The 23,375-nt window shown below is 39.8% G+C and overlaps 2 protein-coding genes across 3 annotated transcripts; one reads left to right on the top strand and one right to left on the bottom strand.

Moving 5' to 3' along the window:
- The first annotated feature begins 1,802 nt into the window (after positions 1 to 1,802).
- Positions 1,803 to 3,820, top strand: LOC121801991 (probable histone H2A variant 3). 2 transcript variants are annotated; one of them, XM_042201497.1, is made up of 3 exons: positions 1,803 to 1,935; positions 2,509 to 2,649; positions 3,286 to 3,820. In XM_042201497.1, exons 2-3 carry the CDS (start codon positions 2,533 to 2,535, stop codon positions 3,580 to 3,582), a joined length of 414 nt encoding a protein of 137 aa, XP_042057431.1. In that variant the 5' UTR covers positions 1,803 to 1,935; positions 2,509 to 2,532; the 3' UTR covers positions 3,583 to 3,820. The 2 variants fall into 2 exon arrangements, with proteins under 2 accessions (XP_042057431.1, XP_042057439.1); XM_042201505.1 differs by having other exon boundaries at positions 1,839 to 1,935; positions 2,505 to 2,649.
- Positions 3,821 to 19,098: 15,278 nt separating this feature from the next.
- LOC121802000 (protein LONGIFOLIA 1-like) lies at positions 19,099 to 22,150 on the bottom strand. The gene is made up of 4 exons (XM_042201515.1): positions 21,777 to 22,150; positions 20,575 to 21,702; positions 20,323 to 20,503; positions 19,099 to 19,738 (listed from the first exon to the last, which is right to left on the bottom strand). The coding sequence occupies exons 1-4, from the start codon at positions 21,915 to 21,917 to the stop codon at positions 19,179 to 19,181; spliced, it is 2,010 nt and encodes a 669-aa protein (XP_042057449.1). The 5' UTR covers positions 21,918 to 22,150; the 3' UTR covers positions 19,099 to 19,178.
- Positions 22,151 to 23,375: the final 1,225 nt, after the last annotated feature.

The following is a 23,375-nucleotide window of genomic DNA, read 5'->3' on the forward strand; positions in this document are numbered from 1 at the left end:
TGTTTGGGAGGGTGTAGGGTTTGATTTTCCTAATCAATTTTCAATCATAAAATACAATTGGGTTTTAAATTTTAGTATTTAAAGTTATTGATAAAAACAAATAATAAAATAAGCTTTTGGTAAAAAATATGTATAATTAATACTCCTTATGTTTCAATTTGTATGATAACAGTTTTCGCTTAACTAAAATGGTTATTATAAAATGGTAAATTGCATATAAAATCTTAAACTTCTATAAATTCATATATTTCATACTAATTTTAAAATATTTTATAAACTACTGGACTATAGCTTGTTATGATTTTGCAACATACTTATAAAGCAAGTTTCATCACTCACACTAATGTGACCAAAACGACGTCACGTTTTAATCGGCAAAATAATATTGTATTATGCTAGATTAAATAATTTTTTTGTTGAATAAAATTTATATTAAATATGAATGAAAAGATAGTGAAAAAATGAGGAAAAAAAACAAAAAACGATATAAAAGATTTTATAACAAATAAAATTATTTAATTTAAAATAATACTTGCTCATAAAAAAATTTGTTTTTTCATTTTAGTTCGTCCTACAAAATTAGTCAATGTTTATCCTTGGTACTCCCTCTGTTTCTTTATAGTTGAAGTGAAACTTTTCGATACGGAGTTTTAGAAAGAAATGGTGGGTGTGTTAAATAAATAGATAAAAAAGTAAGAGAAAATAAAAGGTAGAAAGAATAAAGTATAAAGTGAATTAAGTAGAGAGAATAAAATAAAGTAAGAAAGAGAAAAAAGTTATACCATATATGGAAATGACTCAATTATGCAGGAACTTTCATGAATTGAAAAATGACTTAACTTTGAAGGAACGGATGGAGTAATTTTTTTTCTTATGGTGAGTCATATTCTCTGCTAACAATTTTTCAGCCACCTTTTCTTTTTTGCTTCTCTTATACTTTAAAATCGAGTCATTTTCAAATTCTTAATTCTTTAAGAGCATCCACAATAGCGCCTAGCGCACCGCCTAGCCGAGCGCCGGCGCTAGGCGGTCTATTGCAGCCGCCCAGCGATTTTCGCGAAAAAAACCGCCTAGCGCTCGGCGGTTCCGTGGCGCTAGGCGATCCGCTAGGCGCTATTGCAGCGTCCGGATCGCCTAGCGCACCGCCTAGCGCGAATTTTTAATTTTTTTTTGTTTCCGAAACACTATATATACGCGACTTGCTCATATTCGACTCCAAAGGATTTAATTGAAGAGTTATGGACGCGGAGGACTGCACGGCAGTAGTTTTTTTTGTTAATTATGTAATTTTTTTTAATTAATGTACTTTTTAAAATTTAATAATATTATTGAATTTTCTCGTATATGTATCGTAAATTAAATTGCGTATTTTGTGTGATTGTTAATTATTTGTTTTATATAATTTTGAGTGATGTGGCTATTGATGTGGCTGAGCTATTTATGATGTGCCTGGGCTATTTATGATGTGACTAGGCTATGGCTGGGCTATTTATGATGTGGCAGGAGGATTTTTATTGTTGATGATGTGTCAGGAGGAGTTTGTGGCTAGGCTATGGCTGGGCTATTCCTATTGTGGATGGCCTAATGAGGTACTACGATGTTATTTTGTTATCTATAATGCGATGTCGTTTTAGTTGAAATCCGAGACCACAAATAAGCCACGAAGCAATAACAACATCGAGATGGGCCGAGGACATGGGCCTAGACCTCGCATCTGAGCCCAATTGTAACAACAGAAGCTGAATTTCAACGCTAGGACAGGGGCAGAATCGTCCAAATTGAAATATTTTCCGGCTTGCGAAATTGCTTTTTCCCACCCAAAAGCAACCGCCAAAATTTCGATCCATATTCAAAAACCTTCACAAAAACGCAATAAATTTCCTCTCTTCACTGTTTACGCACACAACATTCCTGCTGTTTTCTCTAATTTCTCAGGTAGTAATGCTTTGTTACATCGTTAATTGTTTTCTCCTATGGTCGTTTTGATCTGTTTGGTGCTTGAGTTGTGGTGATGTTTCTGTTAGTTTGTGGATCAGTGATTTTATCACCTAAGTTGACCAGATCTGCTGTAGAACAGGACGTATATTAGATTTATGTTTGTTTTCTGGTTTTTTACAGCGATTATTTGTGAGGGTTCAGAAAAAGCGAAGGTTTTTGAGAAAAGATTTGAATGTTTTTCTAGTTTAATACTGAAAGTAGCTAGAGGATTGTAGAGATTTGTTTTAAGCCTTGATTTTTCTTGAGATTTAGTTGTGTGGATAAAATGATAAAAAGATTAACTAATTGTTACTGAGAATTTACATCTCTTGAATAAGCAATTAGTAGTGAGATTTGGTTCTTGTAAAGGTTTGATGAAACATCGTTTATACAAGGAAAAATTGGCCCCTATATTTGTTATTGGGAGCTATTTGTGCCTGGTTTAGTTTAGTCATTTGTTTTATGTTGAATCGTTGATGAACTGTGTATTTATTGATGTTCTGTCTAATTTGTTTGCCTTTATGAAGTTAGAGCTTAAGCTGCATTGAGATTAAAATGGCTGGAAAAGGCGGAAAGGGGCTTGTGGCAGGGAAGACAATGGCAGCTGCAGCAGCCAACAAGGATAAGGACAAGAAGCGGCCTGTTTCCCGGTCAGCTCGTGCTGGCCTCCAGGTATAAATACAGCTCAATACAACTGAAAACTTATAAAAACCAACATATAATTGACACAATTTCACTAGAATTTTAAATACTTGTTTCGTTGAAGTTAGCTTTCCACAGTCTGCGTTTCATTACTGATTAATCTTTCGACAATCATCTATAATATATCCAATGCATCACAGTTGTTGGAACATAACTATAACTTTCCAGTTGCCACACAATTGTATTTTGGTTTAATTGTTGCTGCTTGGTATGCTCATGTCCCAGCTAATGATTTGTGGTGTATGTTGAATATAAGTGCTCCATGAGTAGTATAGTAACTAGTAAGGCCCTTTGTCTTTGGTTAAATAGACAGTTCTGCTGGTCACATCTTTGGCATGTGGGATTGAAAGGGTTCGTGGTATTGGTTGCATAGTCACACCTATTTCTGAATAATATTCTATTAATATACTATAGTTTCTCTTATTTGCTAATTATATTGTCATATTTACTTTCTTTGGTGGCACGTTCGTTGTTGCCTTTTCATGTTTAGATTGATTATGGGAGAGATCTTGTGTAGAAAAGTTTTGATTTTGTTGGCAAATAGTGTGTGTTTATCTTGTCAAGTCACAAATGCTTCAAATTCTGTTCCTGTCTGTTGCTTTCTAGTTTCCCGTGGGAAGGATTCATCGCCACCTCAAGTCGAGAACCAATGCCAACGGAAGAGTTGGAGCCACAGCAGCTGTCTACTCCGCTGCAATTCTCGAGTATCTGACTGCTGAAGTGCTCGAGCTGGCTGGGAATGCCAGCAAAGATCTAAAAGTGAAGAGGATAACGCCAAGGCACTTGCAGCTGGCGATCCGGGGAGATGAGGAGCTCGACACCCTCATCAAAGGAACCATAGCCGGTGGTGGTGTGATTCCCCACATTCACAAATCCCTCATCAACAAAGCCACCAAGGAATGAGGATTACTGCCCCAGATCGATTTAATTTGATCCATAGTGATGCGTTTGTGACATTGCTTCTATTTGATTTAGATTTGTATGCTAGGAATTAGATTTCAGTCGTAATTATGAACAACCATTTGAACTGTTTGATCGTTTGATGTAGTTTGTTTCTAACGTTATGTTTGATGAAGTACCTGTCTTTTTAGTTTGCTATATGCAATTTGAATCATGCTGATTGCTGATGGTTCTATTGTTACATTATTTTGTTAGAATATCCATTTTATTTCGTATCAGAAGTTTATATATATTTATTTATTTATTTTTACAATATTTTGGATGCGCAGTTGCATGTTTATGTAAGACCCAATATTTTAATATATACTTCAACTAGTTTAAAATAAAAGATTTTAAATATTACTACTACTATTTCGAAAACAGAAGTAGTATGCCTGGTACTAGTATTTTAATTGAATTATTACACTTCTATAGTGGATTCAAAAATAGAACATAGGTTGGATACAATAAAAAGATCATAGTTAGCATCATAAGATAGAGCTAGTGTGACGATGTTACAGATAAAATATATAAAAATGGGACTCATATTTTACTATTTATTTTATTAACTTGAACGAAGTGACTGTTTGTACTATGTATCTACTAATCTACACTACTAAGGGCACTCGCAATGGGGCGTCCGATGGCGTCCATCGTCCTCGGGCGCGGACAATGCCCACATTGTGGGTGCCCGCCATCGTCCGCGCCCTACGTCCCCGCTCGATGCATCGTCCGCGACGTAGGGCGCCCCATTGCGGGATCGGCGGACGATGGTCGCGGACGATGTCACGCGTTTTTTATGGCTATTTAAACCTCGTTTCTCATTCACTTGTTCGTACGAACATCTCACCTCTCTCATTTCGCTCATCTCTCACATTTCTACCTCTCTCAAATATCAAAATGAACCACGACGATGACGCCACTAGTTCTAGCTCCTCGGAGTCGGGTAGTTCGACCTCGGCCACCTCGGAAGCCTTAGAGGCAGCCGTTGAAGAGGCCATGGCGGAATGCTTAGCCCAAATGCAGCGCGAGGAGGCTGCGGCGGCGGCGGAGCAGATCTACAGGCCTATTCGACGTCGGAGGTCTGTCCGACACGACCACGCGGCAGCTCACGAACGTCTGGTTGCAGACTATTTTGCCGATCAACCACGGTGAGGACAGACTGTTTTCCGCCGTCGGTTTAGAATGACGCGTTACCTTTTTCTCAGCATTGTCCGGACGGGCTTCAATGAGGTTCTAGCTAGATAGGCCACAATGCGCAACCAACATGACCATATTCAGCTGATGAACGACATGATTAAAGAAGTATGAGCCCGTAACCGCCGTCGCTGAGTTTGCGTATTTTTTTAAATTCGTATTATAATGTATTAATTTCTATAAATGAAATGAAATTTTTTCCTAATTTTTATAGTTATTTAAATATTTAAATAAAATAAAAATGCATAGCGCCTGCTAATGGCCTAATATACTCCCTTTTTTCAAGTGGAAATCACTATCTTACACAAAATATGATAACACGATTCCCCACACAATCACAACTTGAGCTGGAAATGGTCAGTCATAAAATTCAACATTATTTATGTGAAATGTTATAGGCATGCTTCACACACCAATCATTGAACCCAAATCCGATGAGAATAAAACAATTAAAGAAAACAAGAAAAACTCATTTGGTAAAGAAAATCTCTATATATCTTCTGTCAAACTAGTTTTAATAAATACTCCATATAAGCTCCTTTTTCAGGCTAAAAGAATAAATAATTCAACAACTTGAGTTTGCACTCTCATAAACTAATTGTGTTTTATAGTTTTTCATTGCATTAGATCCTATTTAAATACAAAAACGTAGTATTTCTGAAATTGCATGAATATAAATTAGGTAGTTGAGGTTCATAGATGCTAAAAAAAATTGGAAGGAGCTTTCAAGTATTGACAAATAAGAGGTGGAAAGTGGTTGTACTTAATAGCCTTTTCCCTCTCATGTCTTCACATGGTAGTCCCATTTTTGCTGTCTTAATTGTTACGACCTTAGATAACGTAGGTCCATTTCTATCCTTAAAAACAGTTATATTAACCTTTTCACTTCTAGGCTTCTACCATGTAAATTATAGTTTCGGTTGGAAAGAAATCAATTTGGAATCAATTAGGGACCAAAATTGATATGCTTGGTATTTATGCTAATTGATACTAGGGCAAATCTTTACCATGTATAGAGATAATTCTTTGTGTATTTAGGCAGCCTCCGCTCCTCATTGTAAGTTAAGTTGTTGAATGAATAAAATCAAGTCTTTCAATATGGTATCAGGGCATGGTTTTCGATCTCAATCGGTGAACTCAGAAATTGATTCATCATTGTTCGATACCTTCCTCAAACCTCCGACCAAAAACAGGGCAGAATCCATACCTACACAAACATGTCAGACAACGAAGAGGAGAAACCATACGTAGATGATTCGAAATTGAGAACGAGTAAACAAGTTACTCTGGCAGTCAAGCTCAATGGGAACAACTATCCCCTCTGGCATAAACTGATGAGGATAGCCATTGGAGGAAGACGAGCAAATCGACACATCACAGGCATACCAGCACCACCGGAACCGGGAACGAAGGGCTATACCAAATGGGAAGAAACCGACATGATCGTATTCTCATGGATAGTCGACAATATCGAAACTGATATCGCCATGGACTTTGCGCACCACCAAACCACACAGGCTTTATGGGAGAGTTTGTTCGTCACCTTCGCAAGCACCTCTGATCCATACCTGTTGTACGATTTGGAGGAAAAAGCGAGTACGATAGTGCAAGGAGAACAAGGGCTCGAGACTTACTGGCGATGCCTCCACGGAATTTGGATAGAGATAGATCGATGCGAAAATCGCCCAATCGATTGCTGCGACAAATGAGTCGGGCAGTTTCGAACATACATCGGAACAAGACGGTTGTTCAAATTCCTAACCGGATTGAATGAGAGATATGACGGAATCCGGTGAGATATCCTTAAGGAACAACCACTGCCCTCAGCCGAAGTCGAGTATGGGCAAGTGAAATGACTAATGAGAGGCTAACCAGCTCAAAATTATGCCACCGGCAGCAAGCTCGGATCTCCCGACTGGCGTGACAAACGATGATTCATCATCGAGCGGAGTAGGGCTCGGTTTCGCTGCCCGAAATCAACCTCAGCAACGCCCCAATCAACCCTCGCCGCCACGCACCACCGGACCCAACCGCAGGATAGGATTCAAACCGGACAAATCAAAGATGTGGTGCTCCCATTGTGGAAAACAGAAGCATACCAGAGAATCGTGCTTCCTCTTGGTTGGATTTCCCGACTGGTGGGACGATAATCAGTAGGCGAAAGCTCAATTAGCAATCGGGATGGAGGAAGGTGGAGGCGGTAGACTTTTTCCAGCCGGAGGGGCCAACCGCGAGGCCACCAACCCTCGGGGAAGGAACGGAGATGGAGATTCTCGGACAGGTGGGGGCGGCAAACGTGGAGAGGCGGACGTGATCGGAGAAGCAGCGTTTGCCGAGAGGAAAGGAAGCGCCGCCTCGTATGGAGGTAACGGATTGGGGTTTGACAATCCTAATCCACTAAATTTTTTGCATTCAGGTCCTCAAATTGTGTATGATACAAAAATAATACCCCATCATGTATAAAATGTAGAATTTGCCCCCTGTGTGAATTGTTGTGCTCAATTTAGCCCCCAGCATGTTAAAAACCAAAAATCATCCCTAAATTTGTCTGAAATATCATATGTGACCCCAAATCCCTTTGCACCCCTAGAAAGAATTTCCGCTGCATTATGGCCCAAAGTATAACTGATCCTAAGGAGAGTGGGTGGATATTTGATTGTGGGGCTACAGATACGATGACATATGATAAAAATGATTTTTCATTGATTAATGAGGCTACGAAAAGTTTAATCCAAACTGCCGACGGGGAACTAACAGCCGTTAGTGGGAGCGGGACCATAGAAATTTCACCAACCTTAAAACTCTCCAACTGTCTTTATGTGCCTAAATTATCCCATAAACTCATGTCCATTAGTCACGTGACAAAAGAGCTCAACTGTACATTATTGATGCATCCCAATTTCTGTGTATTACAGGATATCAGGACGAGGAGGATAATTGGGCGTGGCACTGAGCGTCAAGGCCTCTACTACGTGGATGAGATTACTCAACAAGGTGGCACCGCAATGCTTGCTCACGGATCTGCTAATCGAGAAGCCTGGTTGTGACACCGCAGATTGGGACATCCATCCTCGGGTTATTTTAAAATTCCGTTTCCCAAGTTTTCTAAGTTTAAAGACATTTCATGTGAATCTTGTGTTTTGGCAAAGAGCCACAGACAATCTTTCAAATCTAGTGAGACACGAGTTAAGGATATTTTTTCTTTGGTACATGCTGATGTGTGGGGCCCAACGCCTATTATTGGTGATCATGGTTTTAGATATTTTCTCATATTTGTGGATGATTGCACAACATTGACTTGAATATATTTTTTGAAAAATAAGCCTGAAGTTTTTGAAAAATTTGTCATTTTCTTCACTTTAATTCAGACACAATTCCAAACTTCTATTAAGGTACTTCGATCTGATAACGGTAGGGAATTTGTTAATAAAGAAATGGCAGAATTTTTTAAGAGTAAGGGCCTCGTTCATCAAACTACTTGCCCTTATACCCCAAAACAAAATAGAGTAGCAGAACAAAAAAATAGATTAATCTTGGAAGTCACCCAAGCCCTGTTTTTAGACTCAAATGTTCCAAATTTTTTGTGGCCTGAAGCTGTTGATACTGCTGTGTACTTAATCAATCGTCTTCCTATGAAAATGTTGGGTATACGAACCCCCTCTGCAGGTACTTTCAGCCCTTGCTAAAATTCTTGAACCTCTTACTCTTCCCCTTCAAGTTTTTGGTTGCTCTGTTTATGTACATATTCCCAAACATGAAAGAAGTAAATTTTATGTGTGTGCTCTTAAATGTATTTTTCTGAGATATGAGATTAATCAGAAAGGGTACAGTTGTTATGACCCAACTTCTAGGAAAATAATAACAACCATGAACTGTAATTTTCTGGAGTGTGAATATTTTTTCCAAGCCCAAACTCGGGGCCAGGGGGAGAGTTATGATAGCCAGGGGGAGAACCCGAGTGATAGCATTAGACCCCTTAGTTGGGCTGTGTTGCCACAATCAGACGACTCATTGGTGGAACCAACAGAGCAAGCTAGTGTAACCGCCGAGCCGATCCCGTCTGCTGTGGAGCCTCCTCAGCCGCCTACACCGCAGTTAGATCCTCCTCCAGTGATATCTAAGGTAATTCCTGAAACTAGCTCAGATGGTACAATTGTTACACTCCTAATGAGTCTGGTGTAGAAGAGAATGCAGTAGTTGACGGTGACACAGGGCAATATATACTTCCGCCAAGGAGTACTCGGGGTATATCAGCAAAGCGCTACAGCCCTGAAAGGACTAGCTCGAGAAGCCGGTATTCCGTGGCAAATCTGGCTAAGGCAAACTTGAGTGAGATGGCAAGGGCATTTGCAGCAGCCCTTTATGAAGAAGAGGAGCTCCCTCGAATAGCAGAAGAAGCCATGAAAATTGCCCATTGGAGATAGGCGATGCTAGTAGAAATGAGAGCTCTGATGAAGAACAAAACATGGGAGGTATGTCTGAAGCCGGATGGAGTCCGCACTGTGGGGTGTCGATGGGTCTTCACCATAAAAGGAGGCCATATGGATCGATTGAACGGTATAAAGCAAGGCTGGTGGCAAAAGGGTACACCCAGGCATATGGAGTTGACTATGCTGAAACGTTCTCACCAGTTGCAAAGATGAGCACTATTCAGGTATTGCTCTCTATAGCGGCAAACAGAGAATGACCACTACACCAGTTTGATGTAACCAATGCATTCCTACATGGGGAGCTATCGAAACCTATTTACATGGAGGCACCGCCAGGTTTTGCAGGGGAATTTAAAGGAGGAAAGGTCTGTAAACTGAAGAAGACTTTGTATGGACTCAAACAGTCACCTCGAACTTGGTTTGGGAGATTCACGGAGGTAATGAAGAAGTATGGGTACAAGCAAAGCAACTCAGATCACACACTTTTTCTGAAGAAAAGAGAAGGAAAGATCACATGCTTAATCATTTATGCGGATGATATGCTACTCACAGGAGATGATGAGGATGAGATCAACCAGTAGAGGAAAAAATTGTTTGCCGAATTTCAGATGAAGGACTTGGGCTTACTCAAGTATTTCCTGGGGATAGAAGTATTGAGGTCAAGAGAGGGAATCTTCATCAGCCAAAGGAAGTATGTGCTCGATCTTCTGGCAGAAACAGGTTACTTGACTGCAAGCCAGCTGACACTCCTATGGTGCAGAATCATGGTCTCCAGATAATTGAAGGGGCGGAATCAACCCATCGCACGAGGTACCAGCGCCTAGTAGGGAAGTTGATCTACTTATCCCATACTAGGCCTGACATTGCTTATGCAGTAGGAGTGGTTAGCCAGTTCATGCATGCACCACAAGCGGCTCACTGGGAAGCATCCTTGAGGATTGTTCGGTACCTAAAGGAAACACCGGGACATGGGATTATGTTTGAAAAACATGGACACCTGGAAATTCATGGCTTCACAGATGCTGATTGTGCTGGAAATCCAAATGATAGAAAGTCGACTGCTGGATATCTTACCTTCGTAGGGGGAAATCTTGTCACTTAGAGGAGCAAGAAGCAAAAAGTGGTGGCTCTGTCAAGCACTGAGGCTGAATTTCGAGGGATTAGGAGTGGGCTGATTGAAATCCTATGGCTGAAGAGGTTGATGACGGAGCTGGACTTAGTTTCACAAAGGTCTTGTAAACTGTTCTGCGACAACAAGGCGTCGATCAGTATATCTGATAACCCAGTCCAGCATGATGGAACGAAGCATGTCGAGGTGGACCGACACTTCATCAAAGATAATGTTGAAGCAAAGGTGGTGGAAATTCCTTTTGTTAGATCTGAAGACCAACTGACAGACATCCTCACAAAGGCTGTAGATTCAAGAAGTTTCCGTGGAGTATTAGACAAGTTAAGAATGTATGATCTCATTACTTAACTTGAGGGGGAGTGTTGGAAAGAAATCAATTAGGAATCAATTAGGGACCAAAATTGATATGCTCGGTATTTATGCTAATTAATACTAGGGCAAATCTTTACCATGTATAGAGATAGTTCTTTGTGTATTTAGGCAGCCTCCGCTCCTCATTGTAAGTTAAGTTGTTGAATGAATAATGTGAAGAACGAACCTACGGTTGTGATGATCGAAATGCAAATTAATGAAATGACAACATGCAAGGAAGAACACAAGCGAATTACGTGGTTCGGCGTAAGCCTACATCCACGGGCAGAATCTGGTGTGTTTCTTTATTGATCACTCGAGAAATTACAAACATAAGAGCACTCAAAACTCTCAAGAATTTACAAGATGGAAAACCCTCAACTCGCCCGAAAACTTCTTGCTTCGAGAGCTAAAAACGCACAGCTGAAAGATAACACTTCCTCTCTTGAATTCTCTCTCTATCACTTTTGATTTCTGTTGTTGTTAGTTCCGGAATGAATCGCAACTCCCTTAAGAAGTATCGATCAAGAAAACCGCCGAACAGCTTCCTTTGCCGAACAGCTTCCTTTGCCGAACAGCTTCCAATTGCCGAACAGCTTCCAATTGCTGAACAGCTTCCTTTTGCCGAACAGCTTCCAATTGCCGAACAGCTTCCAATTGCTGAACAGCTTCCTTTTGCCGAACAGCTTCCTTTGGCCGAACAGCTCCTTTTGCCGAACACGGTTATAACCGTTTCCAACGGCTAGTTCCTGTTTTGGTTCCCAACGGCTATTTCCTGACTTGATTCTTCCACCAGCTCAATCCGATCTTGATGAGCTCAAACACTAACAAATCCTCCACCTTTGAGCAATCTAAGATCCATCACCACCAGTTCCACCTTCCTTCCCATACTTACAAATTTCGGACCACCCCAACCAAATCCAAGCAATGTCGGAACTTGGATCTTGGTAGGGCTTTAGTAAGTGCATCAGCCGCATTGTGCTCGGTGCTGACCTTCTCAATCTTCACCGCACCCTTCTCAACCTCATCTCGAATGAAATGCAGCCTCACGTCTATATGTTTGCTGCGTTCATGATATGTCTGATGTTTCGAGAGACAAATCGCGCTATTGCTGTCGCACTTGATCACAACATTCTCTTGCTTCACCCCAAAATCACCAACTATACCCCTAAGCCAGAAGCTTTCCTTTACTGCCTCAGCAAGAGCTATATACTCTGCCTCCGTCGTCGATAGAGCCACCACGGATTGGAGATTAGACTTCCAGCTCACCGCGGAGCCGAACAAGGTAAATATGTACCCAGATTGTGAGCGCCTATTATCAAGGTTAGCTGCATAATCTGAATCGCAAAACCCAATAATGCTATCCTTATCTCCTTCATTCTCTGATTTGAACATTATTCCCAGATCACTACTTCCTTTGAGATACTTGAGAATCCCTTTCAAAGCCAACCAGTGCTCTCTTCCCGGACAGGACATGTATCTGCTTACCACGCTTACCGCATGAGAAATATCAGGCCTTGTGCATATCATCATATACATCACACTCCCAACTATGTTGGAATAAGGTATCTGGCTCATCTCTCTTTCTTCTTGCTGATTTCTGGGACATTGTGATTTGGACAGCTTAGTCTGTTGTGATAGTGGCACTGAGGTTGTTCTACTCTTGTCAATCTGATATTTGCGCAGTACTTTCTGAATGTAGCCTTCTTGGGACAACCACAACACCCTCTTATCTGCATTTCTGAATATATCCATTCCCAAAATCTTGCTAGCACTCCCCAGATCCTTGATTTCAAATCCCTTTTTCAATAAGGCTTTCACCCTATCTAGCTCCTGTCTATCTGGTCCAGCAAGCAAGATGTCGTCTACATATAATAGCAAATACACAGCAGGTCCCTCAGACTTTGATTTGAAGTAGACACAACTATCATATCTGGAATTTATAAATCCCATACTCTGCATATGTTCATCAAACTTGATATGCCATTGTCTACTTGCTTGCTTCAAACCGTATAGACTTTTCTTTAGTAGACAAACCTTATCTTCACTCCCATGTATCACAAATCCCTCTGGCTGATTCATGTATATAGTTTCCTCAAGCTCTCCATGAAGAAAGGCTGTCTTCACATCAAGTTGGTCCAAAAACCAACTTCTTTGAGCAACTATAGCTAGCAAAATTCTGATTGAGGCATGCTTTACCACTGGAGAAAATACTTCATTATAGTCTATTCCCTCCTCTTGTGTGAACCCCCGAGCTACAAGCCTAGCCTTGAACCTAATCTTGTTCCCAACCTCCAACTTTTTCTTGTATATCCACTTACAACTCACTGGTTTTTGTGTGGAAGGTCTCTTCACAAGCACCCATGTCTTGTTCTTGATCAGGGACTGTATTTCATCTATCATAGCCTCCATCCACTGCTTGCTCTCCTTAGAACTCATAGCTTCCTTGAAGCTTGAAGGCTCTGCATACTCTATGTTTTCTGCAACACATAGTGCATATAGCAAGTATTCTTCTTCACTGTATCTTGTAGATGGTTTAGGGATTCTTCTGACCCTATCTCTGGCTAGAACATAGTCACCCAAATCCTGCTGCTCTTCTTCAGGGTTCAAGACATCAGCATCTGCTTCTTCTTGTTCACTATGATTTCCCATCTGCTGTTCAGGCTCAGCAATTCTATCTGCTCCAGAAACCTCCACCTGAACTGATTCCTCAGCCTCCTCAGGTTCTGGAACACCCATCTCCACCATCCTCTCAGGCTCTGGTTCTTTCTCAGAATGAGATGGCCTCTGGCTCTCTTGAGCCTTTTCTAGAAATGGCATCCTACTTTCTTCAAATTGCACATCTCTAGAGATAATAACTTTCTGATTTCCTGGCTCTATGCACCACAGTCTGTAGCCCTTCACTCCCTTTTGGTATCCAATCATCACACATCTCAAGGCCCTTGGCTCCAACTTACTTTGCTTGATGTGTGCATAAGCCATACAACCAAAAATCTTCATATTCGAATAATCCATGGCCTTTCCATACCATCTCTGATCAGGAGTGTCAAAAGCTATAGCTGAAGAAGGACTTCTATTGATGAGAACTGCTGCCATACTCACAGCCTCACCCCAGAATCTCTTAGCCATTCCAGAGCCAAAGAGCATACATCTAACTCGCTCTAGGATGGTTCTATTCATGCGCTCAGCAACTCCATTCTGTTGGGGATTAGATGGAGATGTCCTATGCCTCTTCATACCTTTCTGCTTGCAGAAAGAATCAAACTCCCCACTCAGAAATTCCAGCCCATTATCAGTTCTTAAACACTTCAAAGAACACCCTTTCTCCACCTCCACTTCCCTACACCACTCCTTGAATTTCATGAATGTCTCTGATTTTTCCTTCAAGATAAACACCCATAATTTTCTAGAAAAATCATCAATAATGGATAGAAAGTATCTACCTCCACCCAATGAAGCTGGTGTAGCTGGGCCCCACAAGTCACTGTGGGCATAGTCTAGTGGTGACTTTGAGCTGTGAATTCCTCTTCCATAGGGCAGTTTCTTACTCTTTCCGAGCACACATTGCTCACACAAACCCAACTGCTCATTGGGATTTTCCAGCTTAATCAGCTCCTTCTTGGCCAATTCTTTAATTCCAGTTTCTCCCAAGTGTCCGAGTCTGAGATGCCACATTCTTAAGTCTAATACCTGCACCAGATTCACAGATCCAGTAACCACACTTGCCTTTAGATAGTATAGGCTTCTCTTTCTCTCAGCCATCATAACAACATCACCATTCTTGACGATGTTCATAATCCCATCAGATAATATGCAATTATATCCTGCTGCATCCAACACTCCAATAGAGATCAAATTCCTCTTAATCTCTGGAATAAACCTCACACCAGTGAGTAACCTGATGGAGCCATTATGAAGTCTAAGCCTGATGGACCCAATTCCTCTGATTCTGCATATCTGGTCATTTCCTAACAAAACTGATCCAGCTGCATTCTTGATTTCCTCAAAATGACTTCTAGTTGGACACATGTGGAAGCTACATCCAGAATCCATGATCCATGGAAGTTCTTCCATGTCCTCAGTCACACACAGAGCCTCCGGGACCACCAACTCTTCTGCAATATCAGCATTGTTCTTGCCATTCTCTTCCTCGGCCTGCTTCTTCTTCCAAACCCAACAATTCTTCTTTATGTGGCCTGGTTTCTTGCAGTGATGGCATGATCTGGTCTCTTTCCAGTCAGCTGTCTTGTTTTTCCATGGCTTCTTCTGTGACTTTCTTTTCACATTCTTCTTGTGATCAGCAACATTCAGACTCTCAGACACCATTTCAGTGGACTTTGGATTAGATTTCTGGATTTCCTTGAGCTTTAGAGCAGAGTACACCTCTTCATATCCAATCTTGGACTCTCTACCAAGAAGTATAGCATCCTTGAAATGCTCATAACTTGGTGGCAAGGAATTCAACAACATCAGAGCCTTGTCCTCATCTTTAATCTCTTCATCAATGTTCTCAAGATCATCGATGCATTTCCCAAATTCTTCGAGCTGTTCCAACACACCTTTTCCATCAGCAATCTTGAAAGTGAGAAGTTTCTGCTTCAGGTGCAGCCGATTTGCCAAGGATTTGGCCATGTATAATGACTCCAACTTGGACCAAACTCCAGCCGCTGTCTCCTCCTTTGAAACTTCTCTGAGGACTCTGTCATTGAGGTTGAGTATCAAGGTACTATATGCCTTGTACTCTCTGTCTTGAGCCTTTGCCTTCTCCTTTTCATCAGGCTCGGGCTTCTCCTCCTCATTACTGCCTCCACCATTTAGGGTTTCCCATAAACCCTGTTGCATCAAGATTGCTTTCATCTTCAGCCTCCATAGGCCAAAATCATTTCGGCCTGTGAACTTTTCAACATCAAACCTTGCTGCAGCCATTATTCAAACAGGTTGAGCGCCTTCTTGAGGAAACAAAGAAAGAACTCCCAAAACTTTATGCCTTCTCGATCAATTCAGTGGACGAATTTCCCACAGACGGCGCCACGTTGTGAAGAACGAACCTACGGTTGTGATGATCGAAATGCAAATTAATGAAATGACAACATGCAAGGAAGAACACAAGCGAATTACGTGGTTCGGCGTAAGCCTACATCCACGGGCAGAATCTGGTGTGTTTCTTTATTGATCACTCGAGAAATTACAAACATAAGAGCACTCAAAACTCTCAAGAATTTACAAGATGGAAAACCCTCAACTCGCCCGAAAACTTCTTGCTTCGAGAGCTAAAAACGCACAGCTGAAAGATAACACTTCCTCTCTTGAATTCTCTCTCTATCACTTTTGATTTCTGTTGTTGTTAGTTCCGGAATGAATCGCAACTCCCTTAAGAAGTATCGATCAAGAAAACCGCCGAACAGCTTCCTTTGCCGAACAGCTTCCAATTGCCGAACAGCTTCCAATTGCCGAACAGCTTCCAATTGCTGAACAGCTTCCTTTTGCCGAACAGCTTCCAATTGCCGAACAGCTTCCAATTGCTGAACAGCTTCCTTTTGCCGAACAGCTTCCTTTGGCCGAACAGCTCCTTTTGCCGAACACGGTTATAACCGTTTCCAACGGCTAGTTCCTGTTTTGGTTCCCAACGGCTATTTCCTGACTTGATTCTTCCACCAGCTCAATCCGATCTTGATGAGCTCAAACACTAACAAATAAAATCAAGTCTTTCAACAGTTTCAAATATTATTAGTAGCGGTGGAAGTTGGATATATACATAAGAACTTTCCGTGCGTGGTACAACCCAAAACATAAAAGAAAAGAAGAAGAAATACACAAAAATAAACTAATACAAGAAAATCAAAAAAAGAAAAAAAATTGCAATAAACATGAATAATGTCTCTTCTCGCAAAACAAAATACGCCCAGTAGTACTACCATATGTCCATATTTATAGGCGAAGCACAAAAGGAACATGCTGGAATCAATGTAACATGAATGCAGAAGTTACAATTTTTGAGTTCAAACATTGTCAAATTTAAGTCCAACAATCAAACCTAAAAACAACACGATAATCCCAAGTCCAAGTCTCAGGCTCACGGATTCTGAGTTTGAATCTCACATATGTTTGGATGCACTTTTTTTAATACAAAGAGAAAATAAATAAATATATCTATACTTATATGGAATTACGTAGGTAGACCAACTTCTAAAATACTTAGGTTAAGATTATTTATTTTTTTTATTTATTTGATCAACAATCCACTTCATTTTAAATAAATACATGTCATGTGATCATTTATCACGAGTCAACATATCAACTCTAAAAGAAGATATAAAGCTCATGCACAAAAAGTAGAAATCATAGTAGCTATCAGAAAAATATAATGAGCTGTGTTTATCCATAAAATGCGAATAGTTTTAAATAATGAAATAATGAGCTGTGTTTTCCGTTGTTTTCTCGATTATGTGTAACGACCTTCCAATTTTGAGTAAGTCCTTACACATTTATTCGGCCGAAAAATGTAAACTCCGAACACGAATCTTTAATCAATGAACGATACATTTTTATAAAGTACTCTCTCCGTCCCGGTTAAGATGACCTATTTCATTTTTTGCACGTGTTTTTAGAAAAATCATAATAAATAGTTAAAGTGGAGTGAAAATAAAGTAAGAGAGAGAATAATGTAGAAGAGAGCCTCTTCCACATTATTCTCTCTTATTTCACTTGCACTTTAACTATTTATTATGATTTTTTCAACAAATGCGAAAAACGAATGGGTCATCTTAAATGGGACAGAGGGAGTACGTAATAAAAGAAATAAAAAATATAGGATTTAGAATCAAGAATATAAATGTAGTTGGATACGAAGTCAGAACCTTGAGAATTTCAATAATGGCAATCAAGATCTTCTTCTGCAACTTGAATTTTTTTACATAATTGCAGTCTACGTTATAAAACAAGTTCAACTTGACCACATTGTAACTCTAAAAGCCTATATATGTAGCCATTTACTAATTAATTGTAAAATTTATTGTGAAAAAACTATTGTGTGGTTTTTAAAATCTAAATGAATCTCGTTCACCATTGAGCTATATAAGTATTAAAAACGATGAACTCATGAAAGTATATTCAGTCTATTATTTGGGTAAAATAAAAACTTAGACTCATTGATAATATATCGCGTGCATAGTTTAATAGCTCAAAACACTTAATGGTAACAATAGTTCGATAATACTCATCTTTTTGATACAGTTATTTAGAAATGTGAGTTAATTTTATACAATTGTAGAGCTCATATATTTAATAAAACTAATGTAAAATAATTATGAAAATAGAAAATGGATCAGCCAATCCACAAAGAAAAGTGATTCAAATCAATAAAGTAGAAGATATATTTTTAAAACTCGATTTAATTTGTAGTACTATTATACGTGCACATTCACCCATCTAAATTCATGAAATGAAATACTCCTCCAACATAGCCAAAGTGGGACAACTTTCTAAAATATATAAGTATCCTGAAATCAAATTAGTATCTTACTCTATTATAAAGTAATAATAAAATATTAGGCTTGGCCCGAAACCAGAATATTCGATTAATCAACATTTGGTAATTACCTATGTTGGAGTGGATTAGATTACAAAAATGAATTTTATCATAAGCACCTGGGGAGTGGGCCCAGTCTCACCCCACCCCATATGATTTTCACTTTTCAGACATAAATCATACCCCAATCAATCTAATTCTCTAATTATAAATATTATACCATATTTTTCATTTTTTAAATGAAGTAAAAATGCTTTAAACCAAAGAGATGGTGAGCATCGAGTTCGACAAAGTAGGAGACAAAAACGACATAACATTATACGGATCAATAAAAATAAAACAAGAGAATTAATAACTCCTCAAAGTGTATCATATCGAAGGGCAACGCAAAAACTAAAAGTATCGAAATCAAGAGAAGACCAATATACACATAAAAACAAGCGATGAAATTGTACCATAACTATTATTCCTACAAGAAAAAAAACTAAATGTTGGTGTCATAGTATATTATTTGTGTTCCAATAATAGATCACATCTATACCAATATTTAAGTGTATAATCATATGTTACGCTACTTTAGTGTATTTCTCTAATTTCGCAATTAAAAGTAATTATGTTGTGAGTAAAATTTGATAAAAAAAAAAAGGTTGGTAGTGCAGAGAATATATCCATTGCAAGTAAATATTTCCCCCTTTTTACTTTATCTCTCTTTTCCCTTTCAATAATAAAGTTATTACACCAAAAAAATGACAGCACATGATTTCTTTTATCTTTCTACTCTTTTTTTTTCTTGTTTTCATTTTCACAGTTTGCATGTAGCATTAGTGACAAAATGAAGAAAATACTCAACCACGAAATGAAAAGGGCATAATATACCACTATAGTATTTGTCACAATATCAAGACAAAATGCCCTAAGTAGGAGTTCAGAAAATCAACTTCCTCCTAGGCAAGGTTGGCAACATTGCCTTGTTACTCGACTCCAATGCCGCTAGATCTCGAATCACCTCGCCGATGAGATCCTTGAATACGAGCCGCTCAATGTCCAAGATCATCTCGGACATCTCCAACGGGCAATCCTCCCAGCCGGAGATCCCGTCTCCGGCAAGGTCTTTCTTGAGGACTCCACAAATGGTGTCGAACATGTCTTGAGCCGCGTCCCTCTCCCTCACTCTTTGGAACTCTGACCACACCTTGTCCAGAGATGGCCCGTGCTGGCCCCACGTGGCCACCTTCCACGGAGGCAACCGCCTATTCCTGTCAAGGATCTCATGCACCGTGTCGAAGATCAACTTCCTTTGCAGCCTCGACACTTTGCACGTATCCTTTCCCTTACGACGCTGTTGCTTCTCTAGCAAAGAGAAGATGTCCGACTCGTGTGGGAGGTAACGGGATGCCCTTACGATATCAGACACGTACACGAAATCATCGTCTTGCAATGAGACGATCTCGGAGCTCCAGTCCTCGACCAGTTCAATACACTCATCTGTTTGCATCATTCAAACATCATACTTTTAACTTGATGCAGTTTATGTATGCAATAGTAACATTTTCCAAGATTTTGTAGCTTAATTTGAGAATTTTTTATGACATGATGCAAGATTGATAGTGAGGAATTCACTCCAACAACAAGACGAATGAGTCTTTTTCAATTGATTATAAATCCAACAACACCACCATCAATGTGCAGGTGATACATAAGCCATATTAACCAAGGACGAAAGTTTTAAATTCTTGTTAGTCCCGCAACTTAAAAAAAAATTGACCGTAAAACCATGAATTTTAACATTTTAAAAAAAATTCTCCTTTTTTCTTACATTCTTAGCAAATGACTCAACCACATGAATTTAAAATATGTATTCACTTAATCAACAATATATTACCATTACCAATAGTAAATTGAGACATTATCATGGGAAAATTGAGAGGTTTTTTTTTTAAAATTAATGCTTTGTACACTAGTAATTTTTTAAGTTGAAGGACATACCAAAATTTAATTAAAATTAGCGATTTTTCTTCCCATAACGTTTAATATTAATGCCACTTAGCAGAGATAAATGAAGTTTGTACCTTTGAAATCAATACTACGTCTTGCCGTGATGGGGGAGGACTCGTCCTTGTACAAGGACGAATCAAGAACTGACACGGGGCTCGACTGCATTTCGGTTGCATTAATTTCCGCTATGCTGTGAAGCAGCTTATCACACCTCTCTAACAAGCTGCTGCTTCGCTCCCCCTCCCTTTTACACCTCTGCAATTTCGCATTAATCAGCTAATTACTTTTTAATTAATCTCTAATTAACATCCGTTAATCACAATTACCTCTGTATCGGTGGATGTGGTGACGGTACTGTTACTGGAAATCGACGACGATTCATCCTCTCCGCCGCCTGCCTTCTTCTCTTTCCGATTGATCTCCGCCGCTGATTTACTGTTTCTCGGATTGAGCTTCGGAGAACGAACCGGAGGGAGCCGCCGGTTTGACGCTGAGTTGGACCGCCTTCCGAATGCAATGCCTTCGGTTCGGTTCGTGGTCGGATTTCGACCGGTCTGTGGCGGATTCCTGTCACGGCGGGGGCTCATCGACGGTGAATTTTCTGCGGAGAGACCGTACGCCTTCCGTCCGCCGCTGCGATTGTGAATCGGCGATCTCGACGGTTTCATCACGACGATCGGGGAATCGTCGAAGACGAAGGTGCGTTGGGGGATTTGGTGTAGCTCGGAGTGTTTTCTGGAATGTAGAAGTCCTTTGAGCTGGAGAGCTTCGAGGATTTGCTTCAATGTCTCCAAATCCTTGGACGGCTCATCAATTCCTCGCAGTTTCAATCTGTTTTCGGTCTCGCTGAAGATAGAAACCGCCTGCTTTGGCTCGGGGAAGAAGTCGCCGGAGTCGACGAAGCTTTTGCGTTGAAATCCGCCGCCTCTGTTGAATGCTTTCGGCGTATCAATTTTAGCAGCATTCTTCAGCAGATAATTTATCGGATCTGAAAACAGGAGTGATTCATCAGCGGCGGCGGTTTCGAAAGCCTGACTGGAGGAGAAATCGCTTCTCTCGGAGACGAATCCCGAGTGGAAGAGATCTCTGGAGATTCTCGAGGCGGAGGCGGATCTTCGGAGCTCCGGCGTGGTTTCCGCCTCCGGCAACGGCTCCAGTCCCATGAGCCTGGCGATGACGCTGGGAGAGCGTTGATGCAGTGTTTGGTCGCTCTCATCGTCGTCGGCGGCGCGTATTTCCTTGGGGTGGAGGCCGCCCTTGGCATCGGTGGTGGCTCTGCTGTCGAGCGACAGGCGCGGGGGTTCTTTGCTGAATTTCCACGAACACTTGGCGGCGGCGCCTTCTTTCATCTGGAAATCGGGGCTAGGAGAGGTGAGCGGCGGATTTCTAAATTCCATCGAGATCGCCGGCGAAGCTGGGGCTGATATCTCCGATTCCGAAGCAGAATCAAACGCCTGAAACAAGTGGTGATATTTGACATTCATATTTAATTAAGCGTGGAGAGAAGGAAATGGTGAGGTGATAGTACCAATGAGGGAGGGAGGCGCTTGGCGGCGGAGTAGTGGCGTTTGGCGGAGAGAATCTGGTGGCGATCGAAGATTTGAAGGAAGCCGGTCATACAACCCATTTGTTTCACCATATGCTTCTCCAAGCTCTGCTCGTTCATCATGCCTGCTGATATCTCGCCGGCGCTGACGTCAAACTCCGGTGACTCTCTCTCTCTCTCTCTCAAGCACACAGGCACAGCACACTTCAGTCACCTACGTTAGCTTCATAGTAGTATTTGGGAGCTCTCTCCTTACTCTCTCACCCGCTTTCTGCTCTTTTAAAGGAGAAATAGCGCAGGTGGAAGAAGGGTGCTATATTCATTATTTGACTTTGATCAAAATTAAGTTCCCCAAATATAAAACAAACTGTATCATCTCTCAGCCATTAACTCTAATAAGTTGACGTGGCTCGATTTTAAAATATACTCATCTATTCGTCTGGTCCATAGTAGTCGATTCGTTTCTTTTCGACACGAGATTTAAGAAAAATTGTGTTAAATGAGTTAGTTAAAGGAATAATAAAGTAGAAAATGAAAAAGGTAGAGAAATGAAGAAAGAATAAAGTAAGAGAGAAATGTGATGATTTTACTAAAAAAGGAAATGACTCCACTATTATGGAACGTACAAAAATGACAAAATGACTCAATTATTATGGAACGGAAGAAGTACTTCACTACTACATCTTCCTTTGTATTATAAAAATATAAACTATTTTTAGTAATTTTTCTCTCTAAGTGAATTTAATTCCCTAATACTCCAATTAAATATGTGTTATAACTTGAGTTATCTCAAAAGTCTCTATTTTTATGAGATAGATGGAATATAAAAAATGATGGAAAAAAGGTAGTGAAATATATATTCTACTTTTTTATACTATGAGCATATGATATAGCACGACAATTAAGACAAGATTAATAAAGTAGGAGAGAAGAGGAAAATGATAGTTAAAGTAGTGATAGTGGATAATGGAAGCATGCTTGGTAGGGTAGATAACTCATGTTTTAATGGTAGTATGAGTTGTAAATAACTTGATGTATGCGGATAATAAATTGGGATAATTTTCTATTAATGGAAATACCCATATTTTTGTGGTATGAGCGAAAATGAAAATTATACATATTTTTATTGGACAAATGGAGTATTAGTTTTATGATCAAATATAAATAGAATGATTAAAATGTAGGATCCATTACCAACATAGTATTGTGACAAGAATTGACGGAAGGACCGAAAAGAAAACTAGCGGCAAGTAATGTGGACACAGAAAAAAGCTTATAATAATTACAATATTTCCTATTATAGTTTATAATCGTCTCTATTCGGTCACAAAACAAAAATAGTTTTTTTATATATATTATTAAAATTATATTTTTGAAATCTTTGTTATTGTAGATCAGTTTATAGTATGTTATTAATAATATGGATCTTCTTATCTATTAATATTAATTTAATTATTTTTTTACTCTCTTGTAGCATTAAAATTTGTGTTATCCTAGAATATAATTTTATTGAAATTTGCAAAAGTACTAAGTAGTAGTAGTACTCCCTACATGTTTTAGTTTGTGAATAATAAAATATTC

The sequence above is a fragment of the Salvia splendens genome, chromosome 1, assembly GCF_004379255.2.
Source record: "Salvia splendens isolate huo1 chromosome 1, SspV2, whole genome shotgun sequence".
Taxonomy (NCBI): Eukaryota; Viridiplantae; Streptophyta; class Magnoliopsida; order Lamiales; family Lamiaceae; genus Salvia; species Salvia splendens.